The sequence below is a fragment of the Notamacropus eugenii genome, chromosome 3, assembly GCF_028372415.1.
Source record: "Notamacropus eugenii isolate mMacEug1 chromosome 3, mMacEug1.pri_v2, whole genome shotgun sequence".
Classification (NCBI taxonomy): Eukaryota; Metazoa; Chordata; class Mammalia; order Diprotodontia; family Macropodidae; genus Notamacropus; species Notamacropus eugenii.
Window position 1 is genome coordinate 122,904,013 of NC_092874.1, and position 27,184 is coordinate 122,931,196.

The 27,184-nt window shown below is 37.4% G+C and overlaps 1 protein-coding gene across 1 annotated transcript in view; it reads left to right on the plus strand.

The window, feature by feature from the left end:
• The first annotated feature begins 884 nt into the window (after positions 1–884).
• LOC140533284 (metabotropic glutamate receptor 8-like) overlaps positions 885–27,184 on the plus strand; it is a 430,744-nt gene continuing 404,444 nt past the window's right edge. Inside the window, exon 1 of the mRNA XM_072652838.1 lies at positions 885–1,692. Within this exon, the coding sequence (XP_072508939.1) occupies positions 1,183–1,692 (510 nt within the window). The 5' untranslated portion in view covers positions 885–1,182. The remainder of the gene's footprint in view (positions 1,693–27,184) is intronic.

The following is a 27,184-nucleotide window of genomic DNA, read 5'->3' on the forward strand; positions in this document are numbered from 1 at the left end:
GCACTCTGGATTATTTCTAGTCTTTATGGAATAGCCATTATCCCTACTGAGACTGGCAAAATCAAGAGCTTATTCAATTGATTTCCAGTTCTGATTTGTTCCTAGTGATTCTATGATCAAGGCATGTTTACTTCAGAACAACAATCATGATTATTGCCTTCTACCTAAGAAAATTAATAGGATATTTAGACAAAGGTAATAGGATTATAGTGATACATGATCCTTCCTGTGTGTTTAATTTTTATCTCTTTGTTTTTTTTTTTTTGTCAGACCATGATGAGGTACATTTATATGAAATAGCTGACTCTACATTGAATTTCTTTCACAAACCATAAATCTCATACTCTTTTAGGATCTCTAGGTAGATCTTTTTTTGTGATTAAATAATCATTTTTTTCTCACTGAGAAATCTGAGGCACCAAATAAATCTCACTTACAAATGACTGGGTCATTGAATACATTACAAAGAAAACCTTTTATCATGATTTTGTAGACAAAATTCAAATAAAAAGCCTTGACAGCAGTTAAAAAAATTGAAAAAAGTATCACAAAATATGTGAAGTTATCTTAGCTGAAAAAGAATTTATTGGAATAAAATAGCAAATGAAAGTTATTTTTGTTTTAGGAGGAGCAACCTAGTTTTTGATACTTTTGTATTTTCTTTGTGCTGGTGGTATCACCAATCTCACCCTTTATCGCTCAGTGTAACCAGGTGTTTGAATCCACAGGAGAATAAAAAGAATTAGTTTCTTAGTGAATGGGAAAATAAAACAACAAAAAAATAGATGGAGGTAACCATGCTTTTGAAAACATGAAAACTTTAGGTTCATTAAGCTGAATTCATCTACATTGCTTTTCTTTTTTTTCTTCGTTTTAGGAATAGTTCTGCTGCGGGGCTGACTTCATGTATTGTTGACCTCATCCTAACATCAGAACCTCGGATATTCTAATTATCTCATCAATCCATGGGAGCTGAACTGATTGACAGAGAAACTTGAATCATATGGGCTCAATGGAAATTCACTGTGAAGCTCACATCCGGAAACCTTGCTGAAACACACAGAGCCCTTACTTCATGGGCCCTAATGGTAGCCTTCAGAAGGTACAGCTTCATATGGTCCCCTTCCTTCTGCAGCAAGAATAAACTTTGGGTCTTGGATTACAATACCACCTGTGGAGAAAATGGTATGCGAAGGAAAGCGGTCACCCTCTTGCCCTTGTTTTTTCCTCCTGACAGCCAAGTTCTACTGGATTCTTACCATGATGCAAAGAACTCACAGCCAGGAATATGCCCATTCTATTCGAGTGGATGGGGATGTCATTTTGGGGGGACTATTCCCTGTCCATGCAAAAGGAGATAGAGGGGTGCCTTGTGGAGAGTTGAAGAAGGAAAAAGGGATCCACAGACTTGAGGCCATGCTATATGCAATAGACCAGATCAATAAAGATCCTGATCTCCTTGCCAATATCACTCTCGGGGTCCGGATCCTGGACACTTGTTCCCGAGACACTTATGCTTTAGAGCAATCTTTAACATTTGTGCAAGCATTAATAGAGAAAGATGCTTCTGATGTGAAATGCGCTAATGGAGATCCACCCATTTTCACTAAGCCCGACAAGATATCAGGGGTCATAGGTGCTGCAGCAAGTTCTGTATCTATCATGGTTGCTAATATTTTAAGACTTTTTAAGGTAGGTAAAAATCTTTAATTTGCTAATCATCTGGGATGCAAAAACTTGTAACTTTAATAATAACAGGTTCAAGAAGAGACTGAAAGAAATGCCTTACAGTTTAGCAAAGCAACTTGGGTTTTCATTATACGGACTACTTTCAGAATAGCATTTATGGCAAGCAAGGCAAGAGGTATTGGATTCTTTTCCTCACCATGTCAACTGAAAGTGTGTTTCCAAGTGCTTTTTTATTATTTCCCCATGCCTGTAGCTTAAAAAGAGTGTTAGAGTTGAATTCCTGCTCCATTACAACCCCTGATATTCAGGTCCTTGTATATGTTGTTATGTCCAATTTTGGATTGATATTTAGCATTCAGAGCACAGCTTTCTTAAATAAGTTGCTTCTGTGGCAACATGGGGAAGAGAATAGTTAGTATTGTTAAATATTAGGACATTTGGGTATATTATTTGCTTTGGGAATTTTATGGCCAGCTTTGTTTTTTCAAAAAGTCAATGGTTCTCTGTTCCATTGTCTATAAGTAAGTGAGTACACTGATTATTGCTGATATTCTTTTCCTATCATAAAGAAAGCATTAATTTTGGTATTCTATGATGTTTAACATGGGTAGCCTTGGGATCTCTCCCATCCTGAGGCTCATTTTAAATAAGATACTGTTTCCATCTGTAGGAAGGGACATTTTCCATGAGTATAGTAAATGCCCAACACATTTATTGCCTCAAACTTGTCTATTGTGTACTCTGTTCTTGAAATATTAGGTAGTTTTTAGTGAAATGAATTGTGTGTGGGATGTTCTGTTATAGTAGAGTTTCAATTCAGAAGAAATAATACTTAATACTAAAGTATGGAATAACTCTTTAGGAGACATGAGGTCTATAAAATTGTCGATTGTTACAGCCTGAGTATTGTAAAACTTTGCTAATTCAAACTGAACTTTTTCAGTTATAAAAAAAGTCACACACATGATTCTTATTGGGTAAAAAATTCAAAGTAAGTGTTAGAAGTCAGGAATTTTAGATTCATGATAATTATTAACAGGTAAAATGAAAAGATAGATATGAAACACTTTGAAAATTATAAAGCCTTATACAATTACCCAGGATTTTTATATTTTGAATTTTTCATTACTTTGCTCATATATTTGCTGACATCAATAAATATATTAAAGTCTATTATAGTCTCATTTATAATATATTTGTTCCTTGAAAAATAATAAAAGTACAATTTCTGAAAAACACTTTAAACTTTGACTTTTCACTAATATAGACAAGACTTCTTTCTTATCTTTTTCTGAATTAATAAGGTTTAACTGTATTTTCTCCTTACTTTTGAATTTTTCTCCTATACTAGATTTTTTTCTAGGAATTGAAATCAGTCACATGCTTATAGTTTGAAGAATTTATTCTTTGTCTCTTTTTAAAGTTCTGTAACAACACTTTCTGTTACTTCAAAGACCATCGACATGAATCAGAAATCACATTTGCCAGTTCTTTCAGTACCACTGAGGCACTTTTCAATCAATTAACTAAGCATTTATTAAGCTCTCATTAAGTGCCAGGCACTGTGCTAGGCATTTCATTGTTGTTTCATCATTTCAGTTGTGGCTGAATTTTTGTGAACCCTTTTGGGGTTTTCTTGGGAAAGATACTAGAGTGGTTTGTCATTTCCTCTTCTCATTCATTTTACAGATGAGGAAACTGAGGCAAACAAGGTTAAGTGACTTGCCCAGAATCACACAACGAATAAGTGTCTAAAGTCAGGTTTGAACTCAGGTCTTCTTGATTCCAGGCCCAGTGCTCTATCAGCCATGCCACCTAGCTGCCCATGCTAGGCACAGGGGACACAGATACCCTGAATGACTTAAATTTCTTGAGTAATAATAGACATTCTGTTATTATCTTATGAGTGGTTTCAATTCCCTGTTAAACACTTTTGTTTTACCTTTCCCTTTGTAAAGATCATTCTCCTTCACAGAGAAAACAAAAGCAAAATATGAGTTACCTTTTCTCCACCATCCATTGTTATAACCTTGTAGACTCTGAGAAGTCATCCTGTCTTTTCTTTTATGTTCTTGGCTCCAACATCACTAAGAATATCCTTATTGTTTTTAGCTTTTACTTTTCTCCATCAACCTTAGCTTGTAATCTTTCCTCTCTTTTTGAATTCATCCTCCATTACTTGTCCTTACATTCATTTTAGGATCATAGAATCATAGCTCTAGAGTTGTAGGTGACCTTAGAGTCCAGTGCCTAATTTATGTAAGAGAAAATGGAGGACCAGACAAGTTAAGTACACATAGGAATTAATAGCAAAGTTGGAATTGACACTTAGTCCCATGGTTCCGCATTCAGTCGAACAGTTTGGTATTCTTTCTACTCTACCATGTTGTTTCCCTCTTCTGTCCATCTCTTTTTAACGGGGCCATTGCCAGTCCTCTAGGCTCTTGTCTCTGGAGGAGAGAATGAGGCTGATGACTTTGTGCAGTTCTACCTCACTTAAATCCAATACAAGCAAGTTAAGACATCACCCTTGTGATATCATTGGTCCTTTTTGAGAACAAAGGCTGGTGATCTTGGTGATCTTATCAGCTCTTATTGATTCAATTATTACCTCTATGCAAATGATTCTTGGATCTATTCATCTAGTTCTGATACCTCTTCCTACCTCCAGTATCATATGTCCCATTGTCTATTGAGCAACTTAAACTGAATGTCACATAGAATAACTCAACAACATCAACAACAACAATTTTTTTTTAACATTGTAAGTTGACTGATGAATTCCTTGTGCATCCACCCTGATCTCTTTAGGTTCCCCTCCCTTTCCTGAACAAAAAATATATTTACGTGATCAGAATTTCATTTTTGAAACCTTATTTTCCCTTTTGTCTTTCCCTTCTATCTCTTCATTCACTTATGCATCACATGAAAAGGTGACACTTTTTCTTGCCAAGCCCCTCTACATGCATAAGTGATCCCATTCTATCTTATCTTCTCCAGCAGCTTGCATCCTCTATCATTCTCACCCTCTCACTAACTTCAGAACTCTTCTTATATACTGGTTGCTTCCTTTCTGCCTACAAATATTCCCATGTATCCTCCATCCTTAAACAAAATGCTCATTTGATCAGTGGGTCCCTGACAGTCATTATTTTGTATCTCTCCTCCCTGTCATGACTAAACTCCTTGAGAAAATTGTCCATATTCATTGATGCCTCCATTTCCTTTCTTGTCAGTCTCTTCATAAATCTTTGCAGTCTGGCTTCTGACTTTATCATTCAATTGAGACTACTCTTTCCAAAGTCACTAATGATTACTTAATTGTCAAATCTAATAGCCTCATCACAGTCCTTAATCTTTCTGACTTCTATAGCCTTTGAGACTGTCAATCACTTTTTCCCTGTTACTCTTGTCTCTCTAGACTTTCATGATATAGCTTACTCCTGGTTCTCCTCCTACCTGTCCAACTTCACCTTCTCAGTCTTTTTTGCTGTTTCTTCATCTAGTTTGCATCCAATGACCATAGGGATCTCCCAAGGCTCTGTCCAGGACCCTTGTCCCTTCTCCCTCCATACAATTTTTCTTGATGATCTCATCAGCTCTTATTGGTTCAATTATTACTCTATGCAAATGATTCTTTGATCTATTTATCTAGTTCTGACCTCTCTTCCTACCTTCAGCATCATATGTCTCATTGTCTATTGAGCAACTTAAATTGGATGTCTTTTAGACATCCTAACTCAATAAATCTAAAATTGAACTCATCATCTTTTCCCCCAAACCCTCCCCTCATCCTAGCTTTCTTATTACTGTCAAAGGCACCATCATTTTCCTAGTCACCTAGGCTAGCAAGTTAGGAGTCGCCCTTGACTTCTCATTCTGTTACACCCCCTACATCTAATTTGTGCTGAGTTCTGTGATATTTGCCTTCTTAATATCTCTTACATACTCTCCCATCTCTTCTTTGACATTGCTACTACCTAGGTTCAGACCCTCACTACCTCTCATGTAGACTACTGCAAAAGGCTGTTGTTTTGCTTCCTTGCTTCAAGTCTCTCCCAATTTCACTTTATCTTCTACTCAGCTATCAAATTGATTGCACTAAACTCCAGATCTGATGATGTCATTCCCATTGTCAATAAACCCCAGGGACTCCTTATCACTTCCAGAGTCATATATAGCATTTTCTGTTTGGTTTTTGAAGTCCTTAGTAATCTTGCCTCTACATACCTTTCCAGTCTTATACTTTCCTTTTCTTCATGTACCCTATGATCTATTGACTTCCTTACTGTTCTCCCAAAAACAAGATACTCTCTTTCCTGACTTTCTCCATTTTCACTGGCTCTTCACCCTGCCTTGAATGCTCTCTCTCTTTATCTTTACCTCATGTCTTCCCTGGCTTTCTTTAAGACTCAGTTAATATTTCTCCTCATGCAAGAAACCTTTCCTGCTCTCCTTCTCAATATACCTTTCCTTGGAGAATTTACCCTGTATATATCTTTTATGTACATAATTGCTTGCAAGTTTTGTGTCTCATTAGTGAGTTCTTTGAAGGCAGGTATTGTTTTCACCTTCTTTTACATCCCTAGTATCTGACATAGTGCCTGGAACATAACTCAATAATCACCTAACTACCTTTTCTCTGTAATTTGGAGGAGAAAGGAGGTTAAGGAAATAGAATATCTATAGCCACTTGTGAACACATCATGGAACTTCTCTAGTTTGACCTCATTTGACAGATGAGCAAAGGGAGACCTACAGAAGGGGAATGACTTGCCTAGTCCATACAAATGGACTTGGTAATGGTGCAACATTGCTCTATCGCATGGCCACAGGCTCTACCTTTAACTCTAGCCAGTTGTTTCACAAATGTCACAAGAGGGACAAGAGGTAACTCCATGTGACTAGTGGTGGGGAGACTCAGCATGTGTGACAGCAACTCATTGGCATTATTTTCATATATAAGGGATGGTACATTGTCATTATAATTCACATTAATGTGATGTTAAGTCACTTGAACAGCATAGACCTTGTTGACCAAGTACTTTATGATAATCTATCTCTGGGATAGAAACCTCCCAAGTGACTAGCAATCACTTTCAAATTCATGCCCCAAACACAATATATCCTCTGGTCTACAACTGATACCTAAAATGCATACAAGTACCTTTGGTACTAAGATGACAAACTACTTTGAAGTAGAGAGCTGCATGTCTAGTATTATATAACTCCTGATATTAATTGCTAATCCACTTTAGAACCCAAGTCAAACCTCTGATTAATCTCTTTGTGTGACAAGACAAAGATTCTTTAGGTGTCCACCACAAAATAAATAGATTCTTTAGATATCCACTAGAAAATTAACCATCATTTGTCACTCCATTTGGCTAGGGAGCAGCAGTTAGCCTCCTTAACTGGCATGCTATATGCCCTGGTGGGATCACTTTCTTGAATCTGAGTCCAGGACTATAGAAATCTCTCTTTTAGGAGACACATTTAGGCTTTAAGAGGAAAACTTAGGACCCTTGTTTTAACGCTCCCTAGGATTTAGTATGTGATGAAGTTTTAATCCCAAGGCATCAAAAAGCATTATAGCACAGTGACACCTCATTAATTCAAATGTCGCTCATTTGGAATTTGTGATCATTGGAACAGGCTAGGAGTTGGCCTTTGCACTGACTTTGGCTAGATAAATCAATGTTATATCACTAGGGAAAAAATCAAACTTTTTGAGTCTTCTTAAGAGACTAAAGTTTTTCAAGTACTTAAGAATCCCACATTTATATACTAACTCTTCATGTGCTAATTACAGATCATCCATTGCTATGTGTAAAAGCAGGTTGCTTTGCTTAGTAATACATTGTTCTTATTGTATGCTTGTAAATAACGGAATATTTGAAGAAAAATATGCTTTGAAAGGGCAGATATTTAATAAATGCAGACTATCTTTCCCCCTCATTCTTGTCAAGTAGTCATGTAAAAGAATATACATTATGCCTGTGACATACTATGTATTAGAGATGTTATCTTCAGTTTTTTCTATTGATTCTACCAACATATTTCAAAATAGGGCAGCAACATATATCAATCAATCATTAAGCATTTATTAAGCATCTACTGGGTGCCAAGCACTGTGCTAAGAACTAGGTTTTCAAAGACAAATAAAACATAAAAAAGCAATCCCTACTCTCAAGAAACTTACATTCTATGTGTGTGCATTGACCAAGTATCTCTCTCTCTCTATATATATATACTTCTGCATGTGTGTATATATATATATATATATGTATATATATATTTTGTTTTAAATCACTGAATTTAGGTTTCAGTTCTTCATTATAAATATTAGAAAAGTTTCATGGGATTTAAAAACTATTGTCAAGGATATTTGGGTATAGTTTATAATCATACATTAAAAGAAAAGTGACATCTTTTTCTTTTGCCAGAAAGTGTGGTTCTATCAATTAAATGGACAAACAGGTCCTTTCCTAAAGGTGTGGGCAAAAGGGGCCTCTTGTGACCCTCTATTGATTAAGACTGCGGTGGAATGCTATTTGCAATCTTATTGCATAATGGAAATCAGGAAGTAGCTGCATGGTTGTGGAAGACAAATTGCTGGTAGCTGAGAAAAATCATAACCTCCCTTCTCTTCTTACTGTTCACAAGTCACAGCTAATGTGTGTCTTACAAACCTTGTTACTTAAATCAGTCTACTCAACCATTTCCGATAGTAAAAATGAGTACAAGTGGTAATTTGGGTGACCCTGAATTAGAAAGCATGTTCAAGTGACCACTACTCCTATTATCATTCCTGAGCTCTGCATTATTTAATAACAGAATACAACTTCTAAAAGGGAGTACAATTAAAAATAGATCTGTACAGCAACTGCTGCGATTATGGCCAGTAAGGACAGGAACCCAACCAGGCAAGAGTCAAAAGAAAAAAAGGCCATGATCCAGACAGAACATTTGAAAATCTCCTTTTTGTTTTGTGGACCTTGACTTTCTGGGCAAGTCTGTACTGTATCTGGAGCCAAGTGTTAATCTCTTCCTCAGTGACCAGAAATCAACCTTTGGTGGCAAAAGAGTTTAGGGAAGGAACCCATGAAATAATCAAAGTCTAAAATCATTGCAACCTCCAGTTTTAAATTAGAAAAACTAAATAAAGGAGCAGTTAGCTGGTGCAGTAGACAGAACACCAACCCTGGAGTCAGGGGGACCTGAGTTCAAATCAGGCCTCAGACACTTACTAGCTGTGTGACCCTAGACAAGTCACTTAACTCTGATTGCCTCCAAAAAAAGAAAAAAAGGAAAAAAACTGAAATACAAAAAAATATACATATGTATATAGACATAGGACAAACACATTTATGTATGTGTAAATACTTAGCATTTATGTAGCACTTTAAGGTTTGGAAGGTACTTTACATATATTTTCTCATAGGACCTTCACTATTATTATCCCCATTTTTAACGATGAGGAAACAGATTGAGAAAGGGTTAAGTAACTTTTTCCGGTGTCACATAGCTGACAAGTGTCTAAGAGGAGAGTTGAATTCAGATCCTCTTGACTCCACCTCCAACAACTTATCTGCTATACCACCTGTTCTGGATCCAAATACCCTTCGGATACTTCTCTGGCCACTCCTTAAGACTTATTTCCTAAATTATAGATTAGTTGACACCTGCATTGACAGAGGGAGTTGCCATTGTGACGAAATCACGTATCCTTTGTTTGACTTGGATTTATAATTTCATTTGAGTGTGGAACTTCCTGTGTATAGACCAGCAACTTCTTTGTCACTTTTAATTTTAGAGTGTTGCCTGGGACACTAAGTGGCTAAGTTTTTTGTCCAAGGTTCACATAGCTTGGAACACTGCCTCCCCCCGACTCTGCTCCGGTGACTTTGTACACAGGTTAGAGGCACAGTGGACAATGGATAGAGTGCTGGGGCTTGAGTCAGGAAGACCTGAGTTCATATTCCCCTTTAGCCACTTTCTAGCTATGTGAAGGCAAGTCACTTAGCTCCTGTTTGCCTCAGTTTTCTCAGCTGTGAAATGGGGATAATAATAACACCTACATCTCAGCGTTGTGGTGAGGACCAAATGAGAAAACATCTTTAAGTACTTTGGCACAGTGCCTGGAACATACAGATGTTAATTACTGTTATTTTGTTGCCTCTTATTCATACACACACACACACACACACACACACACACACACACACACACACACACACACGTTCACCATACAGATGAAATCAAAGGTCCAAGTTACAAAATAGTGGATCTAAGATTTCATCAGAATGGGAATTCCCTTCATGAAGACAGATAGCAACCCATTTATAACTTAGTTGGTATGTCCTAAGGAGTTGCCTGAGCCTCGGTGCCAGTTAGCAACTTCCCCATGATCACATAGCTAGTAAGTGTCAGAAGTATTTGAACTCGTGTGTATGTGTGCACAGTACTTGTATACAAGGCATTTTCATGAGTAAATTTACTCTCTCAGAAGAAATGTTCTTTTTAAAGCAGCTTGCATGATTATGTAACATAAAATTAAAATAAACAACCCTAAAAAATTTCCCATACCTCCCTCAAGGAGAAGATAGATAAAAAAAAAATTTTTTTTAATCCAGGTTCTGTATTCTTCTGGCCACTGCCACAATTTGAGTTCTGTAGATAAGGCAAGAACCCTTTCTGCATGAATGGGAATTCTGGTGATTGGGGCTGTACCTAGGTGGGGGGCAGTTCTTGATACCTGACCCATCAGACTATGAGTACCTTAAGGACAGGGATTAAGTTTTTGCCTTTCCTGGAAGTTCCACCCTTAGCACAGTGTACACAGTACAGTAAACACTTAATAAATGCTTGTTGGCTGACTGAATAACATTCCTCTCTACTCCCACCTCCAGCTTGTATTGTTCTCATCTCTGATGCAAGGTGAATGTGGGCTTTTTGGATGACTGAATTCTAGCATGTTGCAGTTAAAAAAAATTCATTGGATTGGCTGAAAGTCTCTACCTTTCAATTTTCCATTATCAATTTGCCATTAAATAAGATTTAAAATGAAATGTTAACTCCTGCTGAGTTTATTGATTAAAACCATTTATCTGTCCATCTGACTAGATGAGCTCAGATGTGACAGATTTACCATTTCATAGCTTATAGTTAATATAGCAGAAGCTATGCAATAAATAATGTGTAAAAGGGTTGGTTGTGTTGAAGTGGGCTGCCACAGTGGGTAAGGTTTCTTGAAAGAAAATATATCTTTGTTGAAATACAAAACTGGTCAGGCTAAGAATTCCTGGAAAATATGATATTGTGGTATGTTTCATTTAGTTAAATATGCAGATCAATTTTAGTCACTTATAACCACCACACATTCACATTTGGAAAAATTATCTGGTCTATTTTTAAGTGGATTTTGGCTTTAAAACTCATTTGACTGTTTTTGGAAGTAGACCATCTAATCCTTATCCTTAACCCCTGCAAAATTAATAGTCTGGGTTAAACTAAGTGGGGAAAAAAGTTTTTCCTGACTGTTCTATTTACTTCAATGAATCTTCATGTTTTTTTCTATGTTTTTTCCCCCTTGACATTCATACGAGTTACTTGTAAGGATTAAAGTGTTATTTTAAACTTAAAATGTTCATTTTTTTCTCAAAGTGAGGCACATTACTTTGTTATGATGGTCAACTTTGCTTTTAATTAAAAGTGGAAAAATAATCTCTAAAAGGAAGAACAACTAGAATGAGGCATAACATTCTTTTTATGTATGTAGCTCAAAAGTGCTTTGTAAAATTTGAGTTTAAATTTTGGGCTTTTCAATCAACATGGACAATTTTTTTCCCCCCAAAACCCCGACTTTTTGCTAATTGCATGATAAGAGGGTTTATGGCCAAAAGATAAATTCCTCCTTTTGGGTACCTCTCTGAAATATAAGAGATGCTTGGGTAATGCTCATACCCAAGAATTCTCTTGATCAGAATGTAAGCAGAAAGCAGGATTAGGGGGCATCCCCTAATTTACTACCATCCCACTGGACTCAGCTCATTTCTCCTGAGTTCATTGTTGTCCTGCCTTTTCCTGGAGCATACATAGAAATTTTGTTTATCCAAACTGCTGCCTTGGTCATTCTCCTTGTACTGAATTAGAGGAAAAGAGAGGGACAAGGCCTGTGAGTCCAGTATCCTTCCTGTGAGTCCAAAATCCTTCTTGTGTTCCCCATCATTGGCTCTTTAGGCTATCAAAAGGCATCAGAGCAGACAGTCACAGTGTAACAGCCAATTAAAACAATGGCTAGCTAACCCAAAGTTGATTGGCGTACTTGGGCAGCCTGTGGCATTGGTGGAAAGACGGAGAGAAATATGGGTTTTTTTTTTTACTATAAATCTGATTTAGAGGATGCCTGGTAGTCCTTATATTCCTTCAGCAGACAGAAACAGCAACTAAGCTGGTAGAGATAATTATTTGCAAAATGAGAAGCAATATGGGTACACAACTTCTTCTTCCAGCAGTCCATACTCAGTCTGATAATGGAGATACCAAACATGATGGTCTCCTACAGCCACAGGGCCATGGACCATGACTGTAATTGGAAAATTTTTAGCAAAATAAATAAAATACAGTAAAGCATAGATAATTTGTGGTTTCTAAGTCAATATGTAGTCCATTTTTACTTGACTTTGATTCCCATGAGCTAGGTGATCTGTAAGGACTCACCTTTAAATTTAGGATCCAATAAATCTCCCTCTGATACCTTTTTATCTCCCTGTTCCCAGACTCTTGAAGAGTCTCTAGGCAATGTGAGGGGGAGATTGAAAAGAAAAGCACAATTCTATGTAATGAAAAATAGAAGATGGTGTCTGTACAGGACAGTTGCAAATAAAGCACAAGAACTAAACTAATTAGTCTGAAGATCAGACTAATGACTTTGAGCTCATTAGCACCACATTGAATATCTCTGAACTAAGTTATCCCTCCCTGTGCTATCTCTCTCAAATGCATGTGTGGTAGATAATGTCATTTTAACTTTACAGATGGAAAACCAAGGCCAAGATTGAGTGACCTATGGATTCGATTTGTCTGAGGTTTTAAGACTACTATTTTTTAAACTACCAAATGTGAGTTCTCCTGAGGTTCCACTTAAAAATAATATACATCCCTTTGAAGTTTTCCCATAGAGATTGCTGAATTCTTCATGAAGGTATTCACAGAGTACAAAATAAGAGGTTATGGTTAAGAGAAGGTAACCTCCCAGTATCTTGCTGAAACACAACCATTGGTGGAAATTGACATTTTCTGAAAAGTTTGGCACAAATGATGCAAAGGCAGAAACTCAAATGCAAAAGACAAAAAAAGCATATTTTGCTGAGGGAGGACTCCTCTACCATGGGGAAGAATTAAATGACCAGAGTTCCTGTGATCTGATGATGCAAATGCTAGGAATTCAGAGGCTAATGCAATTCAGAGAAGTTAGCTTCAGAGGTCAAGTTAAATTTACTTGGACAATCAAAAAATAATAATTGAACCAGATGACTAGATTATAATCCAGATGATAATTTCCTACCCCAAAGTCCTAGATTGTTTAAAATGTGAATAGTTCAGTTTAGAGGGTGAACAATTCACTGTTATTTTGTCCTCACAAGAAATCTGTGAAGTATATTCTGCTCTTATCCTCATTTACAAATGAGGAATATCTTCTGGTCACATAGCAAGTGTCAGCAATAGCATTGTAACCCAGATCTCTCCTGACACAAAGTACAGTACTCTTTACACAAGTACAAAATACAAGTGCTATATAGTATGTTTGTCCTTCATTGCTGAAGAAGACCATGCCATCAGAGAAATAACGATATGACTTGCACTTGACTTTGTTTTGAGTGAGGGAGGGAAGGCTGTGTAGGTCACCAGCCTCACTTCTCCTCCAGAGCCATCTGAATCCAGTGACCAGATATTTATCAGGATGAGTGGAGATGACCCAGGATGAGGCAACTGGGGCTAAGTGACTTGCCCAAGGTCACACAGCTAGTGAGTGTCAAGTGTCTGAGGTGAGATTTGTACTCAAGTCTTCCTGACTTCTGCACTGGTGCTCCATCCACTGCATCACCTAGCTGCCCCTAACAAGGGTTGTATAAAGATTTAGAGGAAAGGCTGAGTTAATAAATAATGACTGAACAGTCACTTAAGGATTTTTGGAGGAATTGAAAATTGAATTGAGTCTAAAAAGATGTGAAATTATAATGACAGCACTCCCCTTCCCCCTGAATGCTTCTCTAGTTCCCCTCTGTAGTGAGGAGGTAACCCTTAGTTCTGGAAGTCTTTTCTAGAAGAATGCAAGATTTCACAGGTCTTGACAAGCTGGAAAGGCTTCAATGATGAAATGTGATAGTTATCCAACGAAGAATCTAGTTCAGTTAAGCCATCACCATCTTTGGCTACTAGGTGACAACTGATTTTTAGCTATAACAATATATGAAGTTCATCTGTCAACTCCCATGTGTGATTGGCATTAGTAGTGGTGAGGAAGCTGAATGCAACCTATGAAATCATGGTCCTTTTGAGTAATTGACATGAGCAACAGGTGTAGAGAACTGGCCCCAGAGTCCAGAAGACCTAACTTCAAGTCCTACCTATGGGTTGGGTAACCCCAATCAAATCACTTAATCTCTCAGTAATGCCACAAGATCTAAGATCTTGATCACAAACTGAAGCGAAGGTCCTCATCAGCATTAGAAGAGGAAGTCACCTACACTGATAAAATCACAGATCTGGTCCAAAAAAGAGAAAGAAATTGAGGGAAGTAGCAGTTCCCACTTACATAGTGCTTTATAGTTTACAAAATGCTTTTCCCACAACAATTCTAGGAAGTAGAGAAAAGGAAGGATTATTGTGTCTTCATTCATTGGTGAAGAAACAGAGGCAGGATTTAAATGGGGGTAGAGTGGAGGGAGGGCTTTCCAACCAGATGGAACAGATGATCAGAGACCTAAGGAGTAAAAGTGAGGCAAGATTATTCCCCTCTCTAAAGAGATCTCTTTGCTATTGCATTTCTTCCTGTGGGATTTTCAACGATTGGGGGAGGTGGATAGTGCACAGAGGTTGTGGAATAGGTCTTTGGCGCACTGTGATCACAAAAAAGGTAGAAAGGATGTTTAAGTTAGCTTCCATGAACAGGATATGTCATAGATCCTGGGAGGCAGGAGGGGTAGATCATTTCCATTGTTGGCATGAGGAGGAACTGAGCTCAGTAAGCCTAACAATGTTTGTCAGTCTCGTTTTTGTCTCTATACTTATATATCTTTTAAAATATGTGCATTGTAGTCACAGAATTTGAGCAGGAAAGAATCTCAGAGATTATTTAGTCCAAACCACACCTGAATAAAAATCCTTCCCCTCTTCCCCCCTACATCTTAACCAACAAGTGGTCATCTAGCCCTTATTTGAAAATCCCTTAGGGAGGAACCTGTCTTTTGGAGAGCTATGGGGCAACCCGTACCACTTCTGTATAGTTTGAATCACTAAGAATGTTTTCTTTCCATTAAACCTAAATTTGTGTCCCTGAAACTTCCAAACATTTCATAGCTCTGCCTTCTGGATCTAAGGAGAATGGATCAAATTCCTCTTCTACTTTACAGTTCTTTAGATATCTGAAGATAACAATTAAGTACCTGCTAAGTCTTCTCCAGGTTAAATATCTCCAGTTCCTTCAGCCAGCCCTCACACAGAATGATCTTGTACCCCTTCACAATCTTTGCGATCGTTTTTAGACACTCTGCCTTTGTAGTATTCCTAAACGCTGGGCACTGTGGTGCCCAAAACTGAAGATAATACTCTATATGTAGTCTGACTAAAACCAAGTGGAGCTTGTTATTATCTTGTTAGCCCTAAACAGATGCCTCCCAATGAAATCTTAGGATAGCATCAGCTTTCCATGTTGAACTTGCAGTGTTCTAACCAGTTCTCTCTCAGATCCCAAAATTTTAGGGTGAATGGCTACTCTGGGGTAGCTAGGTGGTGCAGTGGATAGAGAGCCCAACTTGGAGTCAAGAAGACTCATCTTCTTGAGTTCAGATCTGGCCTCAGATACTTATTAGTTGTGTAATCCTACGCAAGTTATTTAACTCTGCCTCAGTTTTCTTATCTGTAAAATGAGCTGGAGAAAGAACAGCAAACTACTCCAGTATTTCTGCCAAGAAAACCCCAAATGAGGTCATGAAGAATCAGACCTGACTGAACAATAACAGTTCTGTAGCCTTGCCTTGTACTTTTGAAGCTGGGTTTTTGAACCCAAGCATAAGACTTTGCATTTGTCCATATTAAGTTTCATCTTACTGGATTACATAATTATTTACAGAAAGAAACAGATTGTGTTGTCAGTGAGATTGAAATGCTGATTCCAAATTTCTACTATTGGCTTCATTCCAGTAAGCAACATCATTGATTCGGAAGGAATCTACAAATACTTTCTTCTGTTTCTGTGATCCATTAGTAAAAAGGGGCAGCAGAATATTTGTCCTCAATCTTAATCAATAGATTGTTAGGAAGGTCTATCCTCTAGTTTAGTTAAAAACTTAAAATTCTCCATAAAACAACAAAAGGGCTCTCAAAATTCTTTGGAAATGACTCCTCTATTGGTCAAGATAAAAAAAAATATATATTTTCCCCCTTCGTAATCCTGAAGTCTCTTCTCACCTGCAAAATGGGTGTAACAATACCATTAGTACACACTTACCTTGAAGGGTGATTGTGAGGATCAAATGAGATCATGTGTGGGTGTAAATATTGTTGTTGTTGAGTTGTTTCAGTTATGTCTGACTCTTCATGACTCCATTTGGGGTTTTCTTGGCAAAGATATTTGAATGGTTTTCGATTTCCTTCTCCAGCTCATTTTACAGATGAAGAAACTGAGGCAAATGGGATTTAGTTGACTTGCCCTGGGTCACACAGATGGTATCTGAGTATAGATTTGAACTCACAGTTGTTCAGTCTTTTTTGAGTCATGTCTGACTCTTTGTGACCCCACCTGGGGTTTTCATGGCAAGGGTACTGGAGTGGTTCGCCGTTTCCTTTTCCAGCTCTTTTTATAGATGAGGAAATTGAGGCAAACTTAGCAAAATAACTTGCCCAGGTTCACATAGCTAGGAAGTGTCTGAGGCCAGATTATAAAGAACTTTAAATTTCTTAAACTGCTTTATAAATAATGTACATATTTTTATTAATAAATAATTGTCCTACAATTGATTATACATATATAAAGTATCCTAAATTGATAAATACATTTGTGATATGAATCCTTCCACTTAGTGTTTCCATTCTTGTAAGTAATTTTTCACTAATCTGAATGGTGGGGAGGGAGATTGCAGCCCATTGAGATGATTTGAATGGAATTTTACTTCCTGTCTTTTTTTCCTTCTGCCTGTGAAAACAAACAAACAAAAACCCAAACCAAAGAAGATTCCTCCCCTGCCCCCTTGTTTTGGTTGGGATCACTCTATTCTATTCATTTTCATGCTCTCAAAGCAGCTAGTATTTTCTGTTAGTGTTTAAACTCATATTTACAGGTAACACCCTGTTGAAAATAAAATAGATTAAGTAGAGAGTATTTTTCCCACTGGTTACTTCTCTAACTAAAATAAAATATCCCAGTATCACTATCTGAATATCCCTTCTGTCACCTCCATACTAATCTGAGCCAATGTTATACTGGAAGCAGTGCAGGGCTGAAGGTATGCATGTGAATCAGTATGGGCATACTATGTGGAAGGAATTGAGATTTTTAACATCAGGCTTATATCTACCCCCAGAATGCTCCTTGGAATTATGAGGACATAAAATCAAAACCTATATTTATAGTCAATAACATAGTTGGCATTGAAATTTTGGCCTACACTTATTAATGCCATGCATGGTACAAATAAAAACATCTCCATTTAGATATTAATCTAATTATTCAAATATTACAAATTGTGTATAGGTCTTATAAGCAAACACTATTTAAAAATCTCACTTTTTATTTCTTGATGATCGTGCCCAAACTAGCAAAATTAATGCTTTATTATGTTGAAATAGCGTGATTCTGAGATTTTAGGAAAAATAGACGAGGGACCTGATATATGGTGCTGATTGCCAGATAGTGAATATTAGCACTAAGGAACCTACAGCCTATCAGGAAATGGTGCATGTGAAAATCCTCAGAAAACTCAATTCTGGGCTTGTTTAAAACGTAACTTGGCAGAACTAAATGGCAATATTGTCCTTTCACTGTCCTCGCATGAGACTAATCACATCTACTAATGGGCACATTCGAGATGAATCATCTTCTAGGAATGTTTGAACAAAAATAACTCAAGATTTTAAAACACAGGCAATTTCCCCTAGGTGCCCTGAGCACTTAGGATCTTTGAATCCTAACAATTAGAGCTTTTAAAAATGGGATGGGCTGGTTTTGGAGGAAGTGACTTTCCCCTTATTGGAAGATTTTAAGCAGAAGCTGAATGACTTTCTCAGAGATGGCCCTGGGGAATCTTCCTCAGGTCTGGATTGGAGTTGTTGTCCATCTCGTATTTTCAAAGGGAATCCATGACCTTGTGGGGGCTGATGCTTTGACTTGGGTGTGAATTGGATTTAAGTGAGGCAGAGTTGCCCAGAGTCATCAGCCTCACTCTCTCTTCCAGTTATTGAAGTCCAATGGCAAGACAAAAGTCAGGGTGACTGGTGATGTCTTGGGATGCAGTGGATTTCCTTAGTGACTTCCATGCTCTCCACAGTGCCTGCTTTCACTGCCTTCATGGCCAGTGGAACAAAGTGTTCTCAGCCACCCATTCCATAGGGGGAAGTCTTCACATACTTGGGGTAGACATCCACCTAACTCACTGATGTGTTTGAGGTGGTCAGTTACCCTCAGCCTGGTTTAAACTGTGTGCCAAGAAGTTTTACCAGGGTGTGGCCATTGTGCATGCATTAGCCTCGTGGAGGTCTCTTCCAACTCTGGAATTCTCTTCTGTGAATCTTAGCAATGGATAGAACCTTGGAGATTGTTTCTAATCTTCTGCCTAATGTGGGAATTCCTTCTACAACACTCAACAGATGGTCATCTATCTCTGCCTGTACCAATTATTTTGTGAATCAGTCTATGATATTTTTGGAAAGTTCTAATTATTAAAGATTCTTCCATAGACAAAGCTGAAATCATCCCTGTAGACTCTAACCACTGATTCTTATTCTGCCCTCTGGAGCTAGAAAAAATAAATGTAATCCCCTCTTCCCCTTAATAACCCTTTGACTATCTAAAGACAGTTATCATGTACCTACCCTCTCTACTTGCTATTGTCGTCTCTTTTCCAGGCTAAGCATCTACTGTTCCTACAACAATTGCTTGCATGACATGGTTTCTAAACCATTTACCTGTCAATGAGCCCTCTTTGGGACACACTCCAATTAGACTTATGTCATCTTGAACTAAATTCAATCACACTTTCCCTGTCTAATGATAAGATCATTGAGCCACCATGGAAAATTCATATTTGTAAGTAAAACATTTTCAAATAATACAAGCTTTAAAAGGACATGTTTTGGTATAACATTAGCTATTGTCAACATTATCCATAAAAATTCCTTAGTCTCTGGGCAAATGTCAGAAAGATTTTGTGTTACTCTAAGTTTGCAGCATAGGCTTAATAGGGAGTCCTGTGTTGTCCCCAATGTAATTCCAAGGAAGAGAGTTTATGAGTGGTACTTTTGTATGGATTCCAAATAATCATTGGGGGTACACATGTATTGGGAACATTTTTCCGCAGCAGAACTGAGAGTCATTCCAAATACTTTAAGGAAGTGCATATTTTTCTGTAGTTAGTAGCAGGAAGTGGTGAAAATAACCAGCCTTTAGAAAAGGCATTGAAAACTTCAAAATAAATAAATGTGGTTTGATCCTACTCTTTTCCCACACTGAAATCCCACTATTTTCAGCAGGATGTAGTATGTGTGATCATCTAGCCCTGCTTCTGCCACCAACTAGTTACGTGACTTAGAGCCAGTCACAATCATGCTGTGCTTCAGTTGACTCATTTTTGAAATAGTTCAATCCAAAATTCATATATTAAATGTCTATTGTTTGCAAAGTAATAGTTCATATTTCCAGAAGTTATTGAGATTTGCAGAGTACTTTGTCTATCAACCATCAAGCATTTATTAAACGCCTTTTCTGTATCAAGTACTATGCTAAGTTCAGGAGATTCAGACAAAAATCAAACCATCCTTGCTCTCAAGGAGATTACATTCTATAGCGGGAGAACCAAGTATATATGTGACACATGTGAAAATACAATATAATTTGTCTTTGGGGAGGTACTAAGTAGTCGGGAAGATCAGGAAAGGTATTATGTGACAAGCATGTGGTATGTGAGCTGAGCTTTGAAGGAAACCAGTGTTGGGTTTTTTTTTGTAAGTCCCCATTTTATAGATGAAGAAATTGAACCTGAAGGATTGAGTGACTTGCCCATGGTCAATCAGCCTTTGTCAGAGGTGGGATAAGAAGTGAAGAAGTTGATCTTGATAATTTCTTCCACAGTACTTCCATCTCTAACATTCTGTAACTCTAAATCCCAGATAAAATTTGAACATGCCTTTGTATCAATGACTTTCTATTTCTTTTATTGTCTTTATTGTTATCATGAAGCCTGGCAGACCCTCCCTTCTCTGCTTTCTCTCTCCCTCCAATTTATCCTTTATAATACTGCCAGGAGGGCAGTATTATAGCTAATCGCCAGTAGGGGGTCCTGTCACTCACCTACTCAAAAATCCAGCAGTTCCCTATTTCCTTTTCCTAATTCCTTTGCTTTTCATTTAAAATCTTCTACCATTTGTCACCTTTTATATGTTTATTCATTTAATTCACTTAGTGATTCAACAAACATTTATTTAGACAACTAGGGGGGACAGTTTTGAGCTTGGAGTCAGGAAGGTGTTGATGTGCAGTTGTGTATGATTCTTTGTGATCCCGTGGACCACAGCACACCAATACTGTCCATGGGATTTTCTTGGCAAAGATGTTGGAATAGTTTGCCATTTGCTTCTCCAATGGCTTAAAGCAAACAGAGGTTAAGTGACTTACCCAGGGTCACACAGCTAGTGAATTTCTGAGGCTAGATTTGAACTCAAGTCTTCCTGATTCCAGGACCAGCATTCTATCCACTGACTAGAGTTCAGATTCAGCCTCAGCTACTTACTAGCTGAGTTGCCCTAGGCAAGGTATTTAACCTCTGTCTCATTCTCCTTAACTATAAAATGGGATATCTAACTCTCAGAGTCATTATGAGGATCAAATCAGATAACATTTGCAAAATACTTAAGCATAGTATCTGGCACATAGTAGGTCCTTTATAAATGCTTATTCCCTTACTTTCTTCCCTCCTGCTGTTTACAAAGCACTGGACTCAGTGCTAAAGAAGATGCAATATTTACAATATCACTAATTGCTTTGCCTTCATGACAGACTAGGGAGATAATGTCTCAATGATGCTGATTGATAGTGTTATGTAAGTTATTCAAAATAAAAAGGTATTTAAAAGTGCATTAGAGAGTTTCAAAACAAAATGTTTTGTGAAGTTTTTAGGTTGGGAGTCATTCTAACTCTGTCTCATCTTAACTCTCCTCCATGTGTTTCAAACGAGCAAGTTTCTATCTTCTGTGTCTTTATGTATCTATTTTCTCTGCATGTAATATTTTACCTCTCTCATTTTACCATCTGAGTTTCTATCCATCTTTAAAAACCCAATTCAATGGCCACTTCCTTCCTGAAGTCTTCCTTTATTCCTTCCACTGATAATGACTCCGTCCCCTTAACACTTCACATGGTGCTTTGTCCTGTAGCTTTCTAATGCATTTATCTTATGTTATTGTGTAGTATCTGTTTGCTTCTTATCTCCTTATTAGACTCGAGTTCCACAAGGATAGGTAGGGCCTATCTTAATCAAATTTCCTATCTTTTTCAGTGACTAGCACAGCACACTACAAATAACTGGTGTTTAATAAATGTTGGAGCTATGGTTGAATGAATTCTTAGCAATTCTAGAATGGTAGTGTGGAAGAAGTAGAGACTGAGCACATTAGATAGATTGGGGGATTTGGATGACCTTGGCATTTCTGAGCCTCAGTTCCCTCATCTATTAAATGGGGATAATAATACTTTCCTCAATTACCTACTTCAATCAATCAGTTAATGAGCATCAATTGCCTATTACATGTCAGGCACTGGGCTAAGCTGAGGACACACAGATAATGAATGAAAAATCCCTATTCAGAAAGGGAATGGAGAAGGGAACAAATGTTTACATATGCCCAAGATATGCTAGATAAAATGAATTTTCCAAGGTCATACAGATGGATTTTTGGCAGATCCAGATAAGGACACAGTTCTTTACATTTCAAACCCAGTATTTCTTCCATCATACAACGTACTCTCTTTTGGGGGCGTGCTTTGAGTCACCTGCCTTACTTGTTTCAGACTACTCTACTTTGAAACCATCTAATCTCCACTGCTGATCCATCTTCCTGTCCCTTCTCTGATTCACCCATCACTTCACCCATTCCTCCACTGCTGATGTGTGTCTTTCTTTGTACAGATGGTCTCCTATATATGGTCTCCTTTCTACCTGTACCCCATAGAAGTCCTAACTTCCTCCAGTGCACAGCTCAGGTTCCAACTCCTCCACAAAACCTTTCTCGACCACCTCAGTGGTCAGTGCTTTGTCCTTCTTGAAATGATTGTCTATTGATTTGTATGTATTTTGTATTTATTTAGATGGGCATTTGTTGTATCTTCCACTAGAATATGTCCCTTAACTCTTGTCAGTCAGTAAATATTTATTAAACTCTTACTGTATACCAGGCATTGTTTAGATGCTGGGGATATGAAGAGAGGCAAAAATAGTTGAGATTGTTTCACTTTTGTCTTTGTATCTCCCAGTATATTGCAGAGTACCTTACTTATAGTAGATACTTAGCAAATGTTTGTTGAATTGAATGGAACTTTTATTTATAGTAAGAGGTGATTTCTCTTGGATTGGAATTGGTTATATCTTTACATTGCAAATCAATGAATCATTGCCAGGACTAGTGGTATGTAAGTACAAAGAAATGCACAAATCCACCTGGGTTTCTAATGGGGGAAAATAAGTACGCACATAACACAAAGTCCATTTGCATAAGATTCTCCTCTTTGGTGGAGACTGACTACTCAATTCTCTCTGCCTAGATGAGGGGAGGAGTTGGCAAGGGCTTTGGAGATGTGGGATCCTGGTCTTCTAGCTTCCTAATTTGAGAGAGAAAATGCTGGATTCCAGACTGTCTTCAGGTAGAAGTCCCTGAAGGGGGAAGATTCCTGGAAGATACAAACATGATCAAGGCCCAGGTTCTTCTATATATTGACTTCTTTCCAGAGTCTTTCTTTTCAGGGACCTCTTCCTAAAGAGAATCTGGAACCAAGTGTCTTTTCTGTTATAACTGGAAGTCAGAAAACTAGGCTCTCTTTTCTCCCAAGTTCTCCAACACTCCGAGCAGGCTTCGGGGATTGAATAATTAGTTTCCACCAATGATGAGAGTCTTATGCAGATAAGCTTTGAATCTCAGGTTGCATACACATATATACATACACACATATATATCATAAAGTTAATAAATAATACTAAATAAAATACAAGCAGGGATGTGCTGGAGCCAAATTTAACTGTGTGAAGAGTGGATAACTAAATTTTCAGTGTGAGTATGTTTTATACCATGGAAATCAGCAAACCCTTCAAATCAGAGCTTCATTTATTATTCTAATGATTTTCTGGACTTAAGAAAGAAATGAAGATGTTGATAATTCAGACTAAACTTAAAAGTTTGCTTTGTCATGCATACTTTTTTCCTGGAAATCTGGTTGTTAAATATTTACCAGCATATTCCTGAATAAAAGATAATTTGGGAGAGAGGGTACCAGAAACTGTGTTGGTGACAGAGATCAGGAAAAGTTTTCTGTAGAGGATGGTGCTTAATTAGTGTCTTTAGGGAAGAGAGGGATTCTAAAATGTGGAGTTAGAATAGAGTATAGAATTTTATATCTTTTTTGGTGTTTCTTTTGGTTTTCCCTATTAGATAAAAACAGCTTTTAGACCTAATGTTTCCATGGTAATAGATAACCGGATTTCTTTAAAAAATGGTTAGCTTCGGTTATTATTCTGTTGTTGATGAAAAGTTTAAGTATTATGGACTGACCCAACAAAAGCTAGTTTACCCATGAAGAGAGTGCTAGCGTAGTGGAAATACTTCAAGCTGCCTAGCAATGAAATAACGTGAACATATATTTTTAAAAACTGCAATCAATGGATTTTGGAGAGTCCTGCAATGCAGGCGAACTGGAAGCATTAGCATGAAATTTAGTGTGTGCTAATCGGCTCACAGCAGAGAACACCGAATTAACTCGAGGCATTAATTTTGCATTTACCAGTATCTTAGAAGCAAATGTAAATTTGGTCCTAAAGTATTTGGGTCCCCATTTCCCATTAGTGTCAGGTTGCTCTTTGGAATTTCAGGATAGGGATCGAGGGGCTGAAAGCTTTCCTCAGGCTGTTGGATGCTGGCAAAGTGATGTTACCAGGGGCCAGCTTTTGAGGGCAGGGCCTGGAATGACGTCTGGAGGTACCAGGGAGTAATTTCTAGGGTCTATGGTGCTGGCATTTGGAAAGTGGGAGGTGGGGAGGTAAAAACCATGGCATAAAAAGTAGATTGAACATGCAGCTGAGTACAAGGCTGTTGATGAAGGAAGAAGAGAAAATGAAACCAAAATAAGTGCAAAAAATGAAGTTTCAGAGGAGTCTGTTAAGGTGAGAATGAGAACTGGGCTGTTGTTGCTACTGTTGGTTGGATTCATGTTTGTAGGATCTGGCCAAAGCTCTGTGGTCCACAGGTTATTTTATGCAAAAACAGAGCCTCAGCCTACTGGTGCTTCTGCTGACTTTCATTCTACAGTCCAGCAGTGGGGCCACGAGCTGAGGATGCATTTAGGGCTTTCTACGCAGACCCCCAATATTACTTGTAAACATGCTATTCAGAGCATCTCCATGAAAAAAAGCATTTAAAAAAGTTGGTTAGCAAAATCAGCCACACAGAAGTGCAGAGCATCCTCCTAAGGAAGATAAGGCTTCTTTGTATTGGGACTTGAGCTGGCGAAAAATTAAAGACCTAAGTGGTATTTTGCCTCAACCTTGACCACATCTCCCATAGCCCTGCTTTGTCTGCTACTTGGGGAAGAATGAATGAACTTAAAACCATTTATGAAGTACTTACTATGTGTAGAAGAGAAATGGAAGAAAGGGAGGATAGACAGGGAATATAAGGAAGGATGTTCTAAAGTTCTCTATACTGTTCAGCAAGCTACCTCCCTTCTAACCTCAAGCACGGTTTTTTATGGATTATTTGATTCTGAAATTCTGCTGCCATGTTCTTGTCAGTATTAGAGAATGTGAATTGCTGGCAAATAATTCATTATTCAAACAGCAAAAGTGGGTGCTTCAGGTACTTTGCTGGTTTCCTTTGCCTGCATAGAAAGCATTTGAAACCTATGCATAGTCAGCGTACAAATAATTCCTCTTTGAGTGAAAGCTCCCCAAATAACAAGACCTCCTGACCCAGATATTTCATGATTAGAGCATTAATTTGGACATAAGGTTAGAGGAGTAATTCTTCTATGAACTTTATTTAAAGGATGTTACTGATGACAATGACTGCTTTCATTGAGCAACAAATTTTTAAAATGTTTTCTTAAAAATGTGGTTTCAAAACTATATTGCTTAATAATTATTTATATTTGAATTGACTTCAATGAATAAAATATCATAACAGTTTTTCAGTCAATCTCTCTAAGTCCCCACCAGGAATTTTTGTTTGCCCATTCTTTCTTATTTTTTCTTCCTATATAATCTTGACTTTTCTATTTTTCTGATTCCACAATTTTTTTAATTTTGCTTCCATGAAGTGCTTTCCAGATTTCTTTGTGTACTTCATACTTGGAAGTCCTAATGACATTTTAGTGCTCCATTATCTTAATGTGTCACAAGTAATTTTAGTCATTTCCACATTTTAGGATATTTAGGTAGTTTCAAAATGTTTGTAATTGCATATAATACTGTTATGAAAATCTTTGGATTATTCTTTTAGAAAAAAACTTTCAAATATATTCAGCTACAATACTTTTGAGTATGGTTTACTTTTGATGTGGATCCAGTTATTGAACTGCCCTTTTTTACTCATTAAAGAAATGAATTGCTATATACACACCTTTAAAAATGTTTATTATTAAAATTTAATTTTTTTTCTGATATAGGATCTGAAGATTATAGCTTTAGAGCTGGGGGAAAAATGATTCAGTAATTGTTTAGTTCAGTTTTTTCCTTCTTCCCTCTCTTTGTCTCCCTTCCTTCCTTCCTCCCTTCCTTCCTTCCTTCCTTCCTTCCTTCCTTCCTTCCTTCCTTCCTTCCTTCCTTCCTTCCTTCCTTCCTTCCATCCTTCCTCTTTTCTTTCTTATCCGTTAACAGTAGGATCAGTTGAGTCAATTGATTCAAATTTTTAAAATAATTCCATCATGTTCTTCTGGGAAACATATTATCCTTAAGTTGTCTTTGTATCCTGTCTTCAAGTCACAATCACTTTGGCTTATATAAAATTTATGAGTTCTTATAACATTGCTGTCTTTAGCTTCTCTTTTGCCAGATCTTCTTTCACTTCAGTATTTTTGTGTTCCAAATGTGTTAAACTGTCTTTTACTTATTTAGAGAGACACTCGATTGTGTATTCAGTTTTTTTGCCCCAGTCTGCTAACTGTGTCCCTATTAGCAGCTAACTCTAAGAATTAGAGTTTTCCCGTGTTAATTCAGAAGTATTTTACCTTGTCAGGTTTTTCTCTCATCTGTCCTGTCATTTCATCTGCAGTGGTTATTCATCTGGTACATAATCCCTTTTTTGATGGTTAGAGAGTAAAAACAGTTTGGAAAAAAATGACCAATCTGCCATATTGCTGGTTGCTTACCATCTTTTATCTGTACTATTTCAATAGCTTCCCGATTGTCCTTCCTGCCTCAGGTTTCTTCCTTTTCCACTTGATTGTCCACATAACTTTCAAAGTGATACTCTTAAAATACATCTGATTATATTTCTGCTCTGATCAAAACATTCTAGAAACTCCCTATTCATTCCAGGATAAAATATAACTCCTTGGTTTGACATTTAAAATCCTTTACAATCTGGCTCAATTCTAACTTTCTATGCTTAATATACATTATTCCAGTTCACACACTCTACATTGTATCCAGATTGAACTATTTTCTATTTTTTATGGGCATCATTTCATATTCCATCTTCATGCCTTTGCATGTGCTTCCTGCTTGGAATGTATTTCCTCTTAACCAATGTCTCTTAGAAGCCCTAACATCTTTTTAAAATCAGCTCAGGTATTATGTGC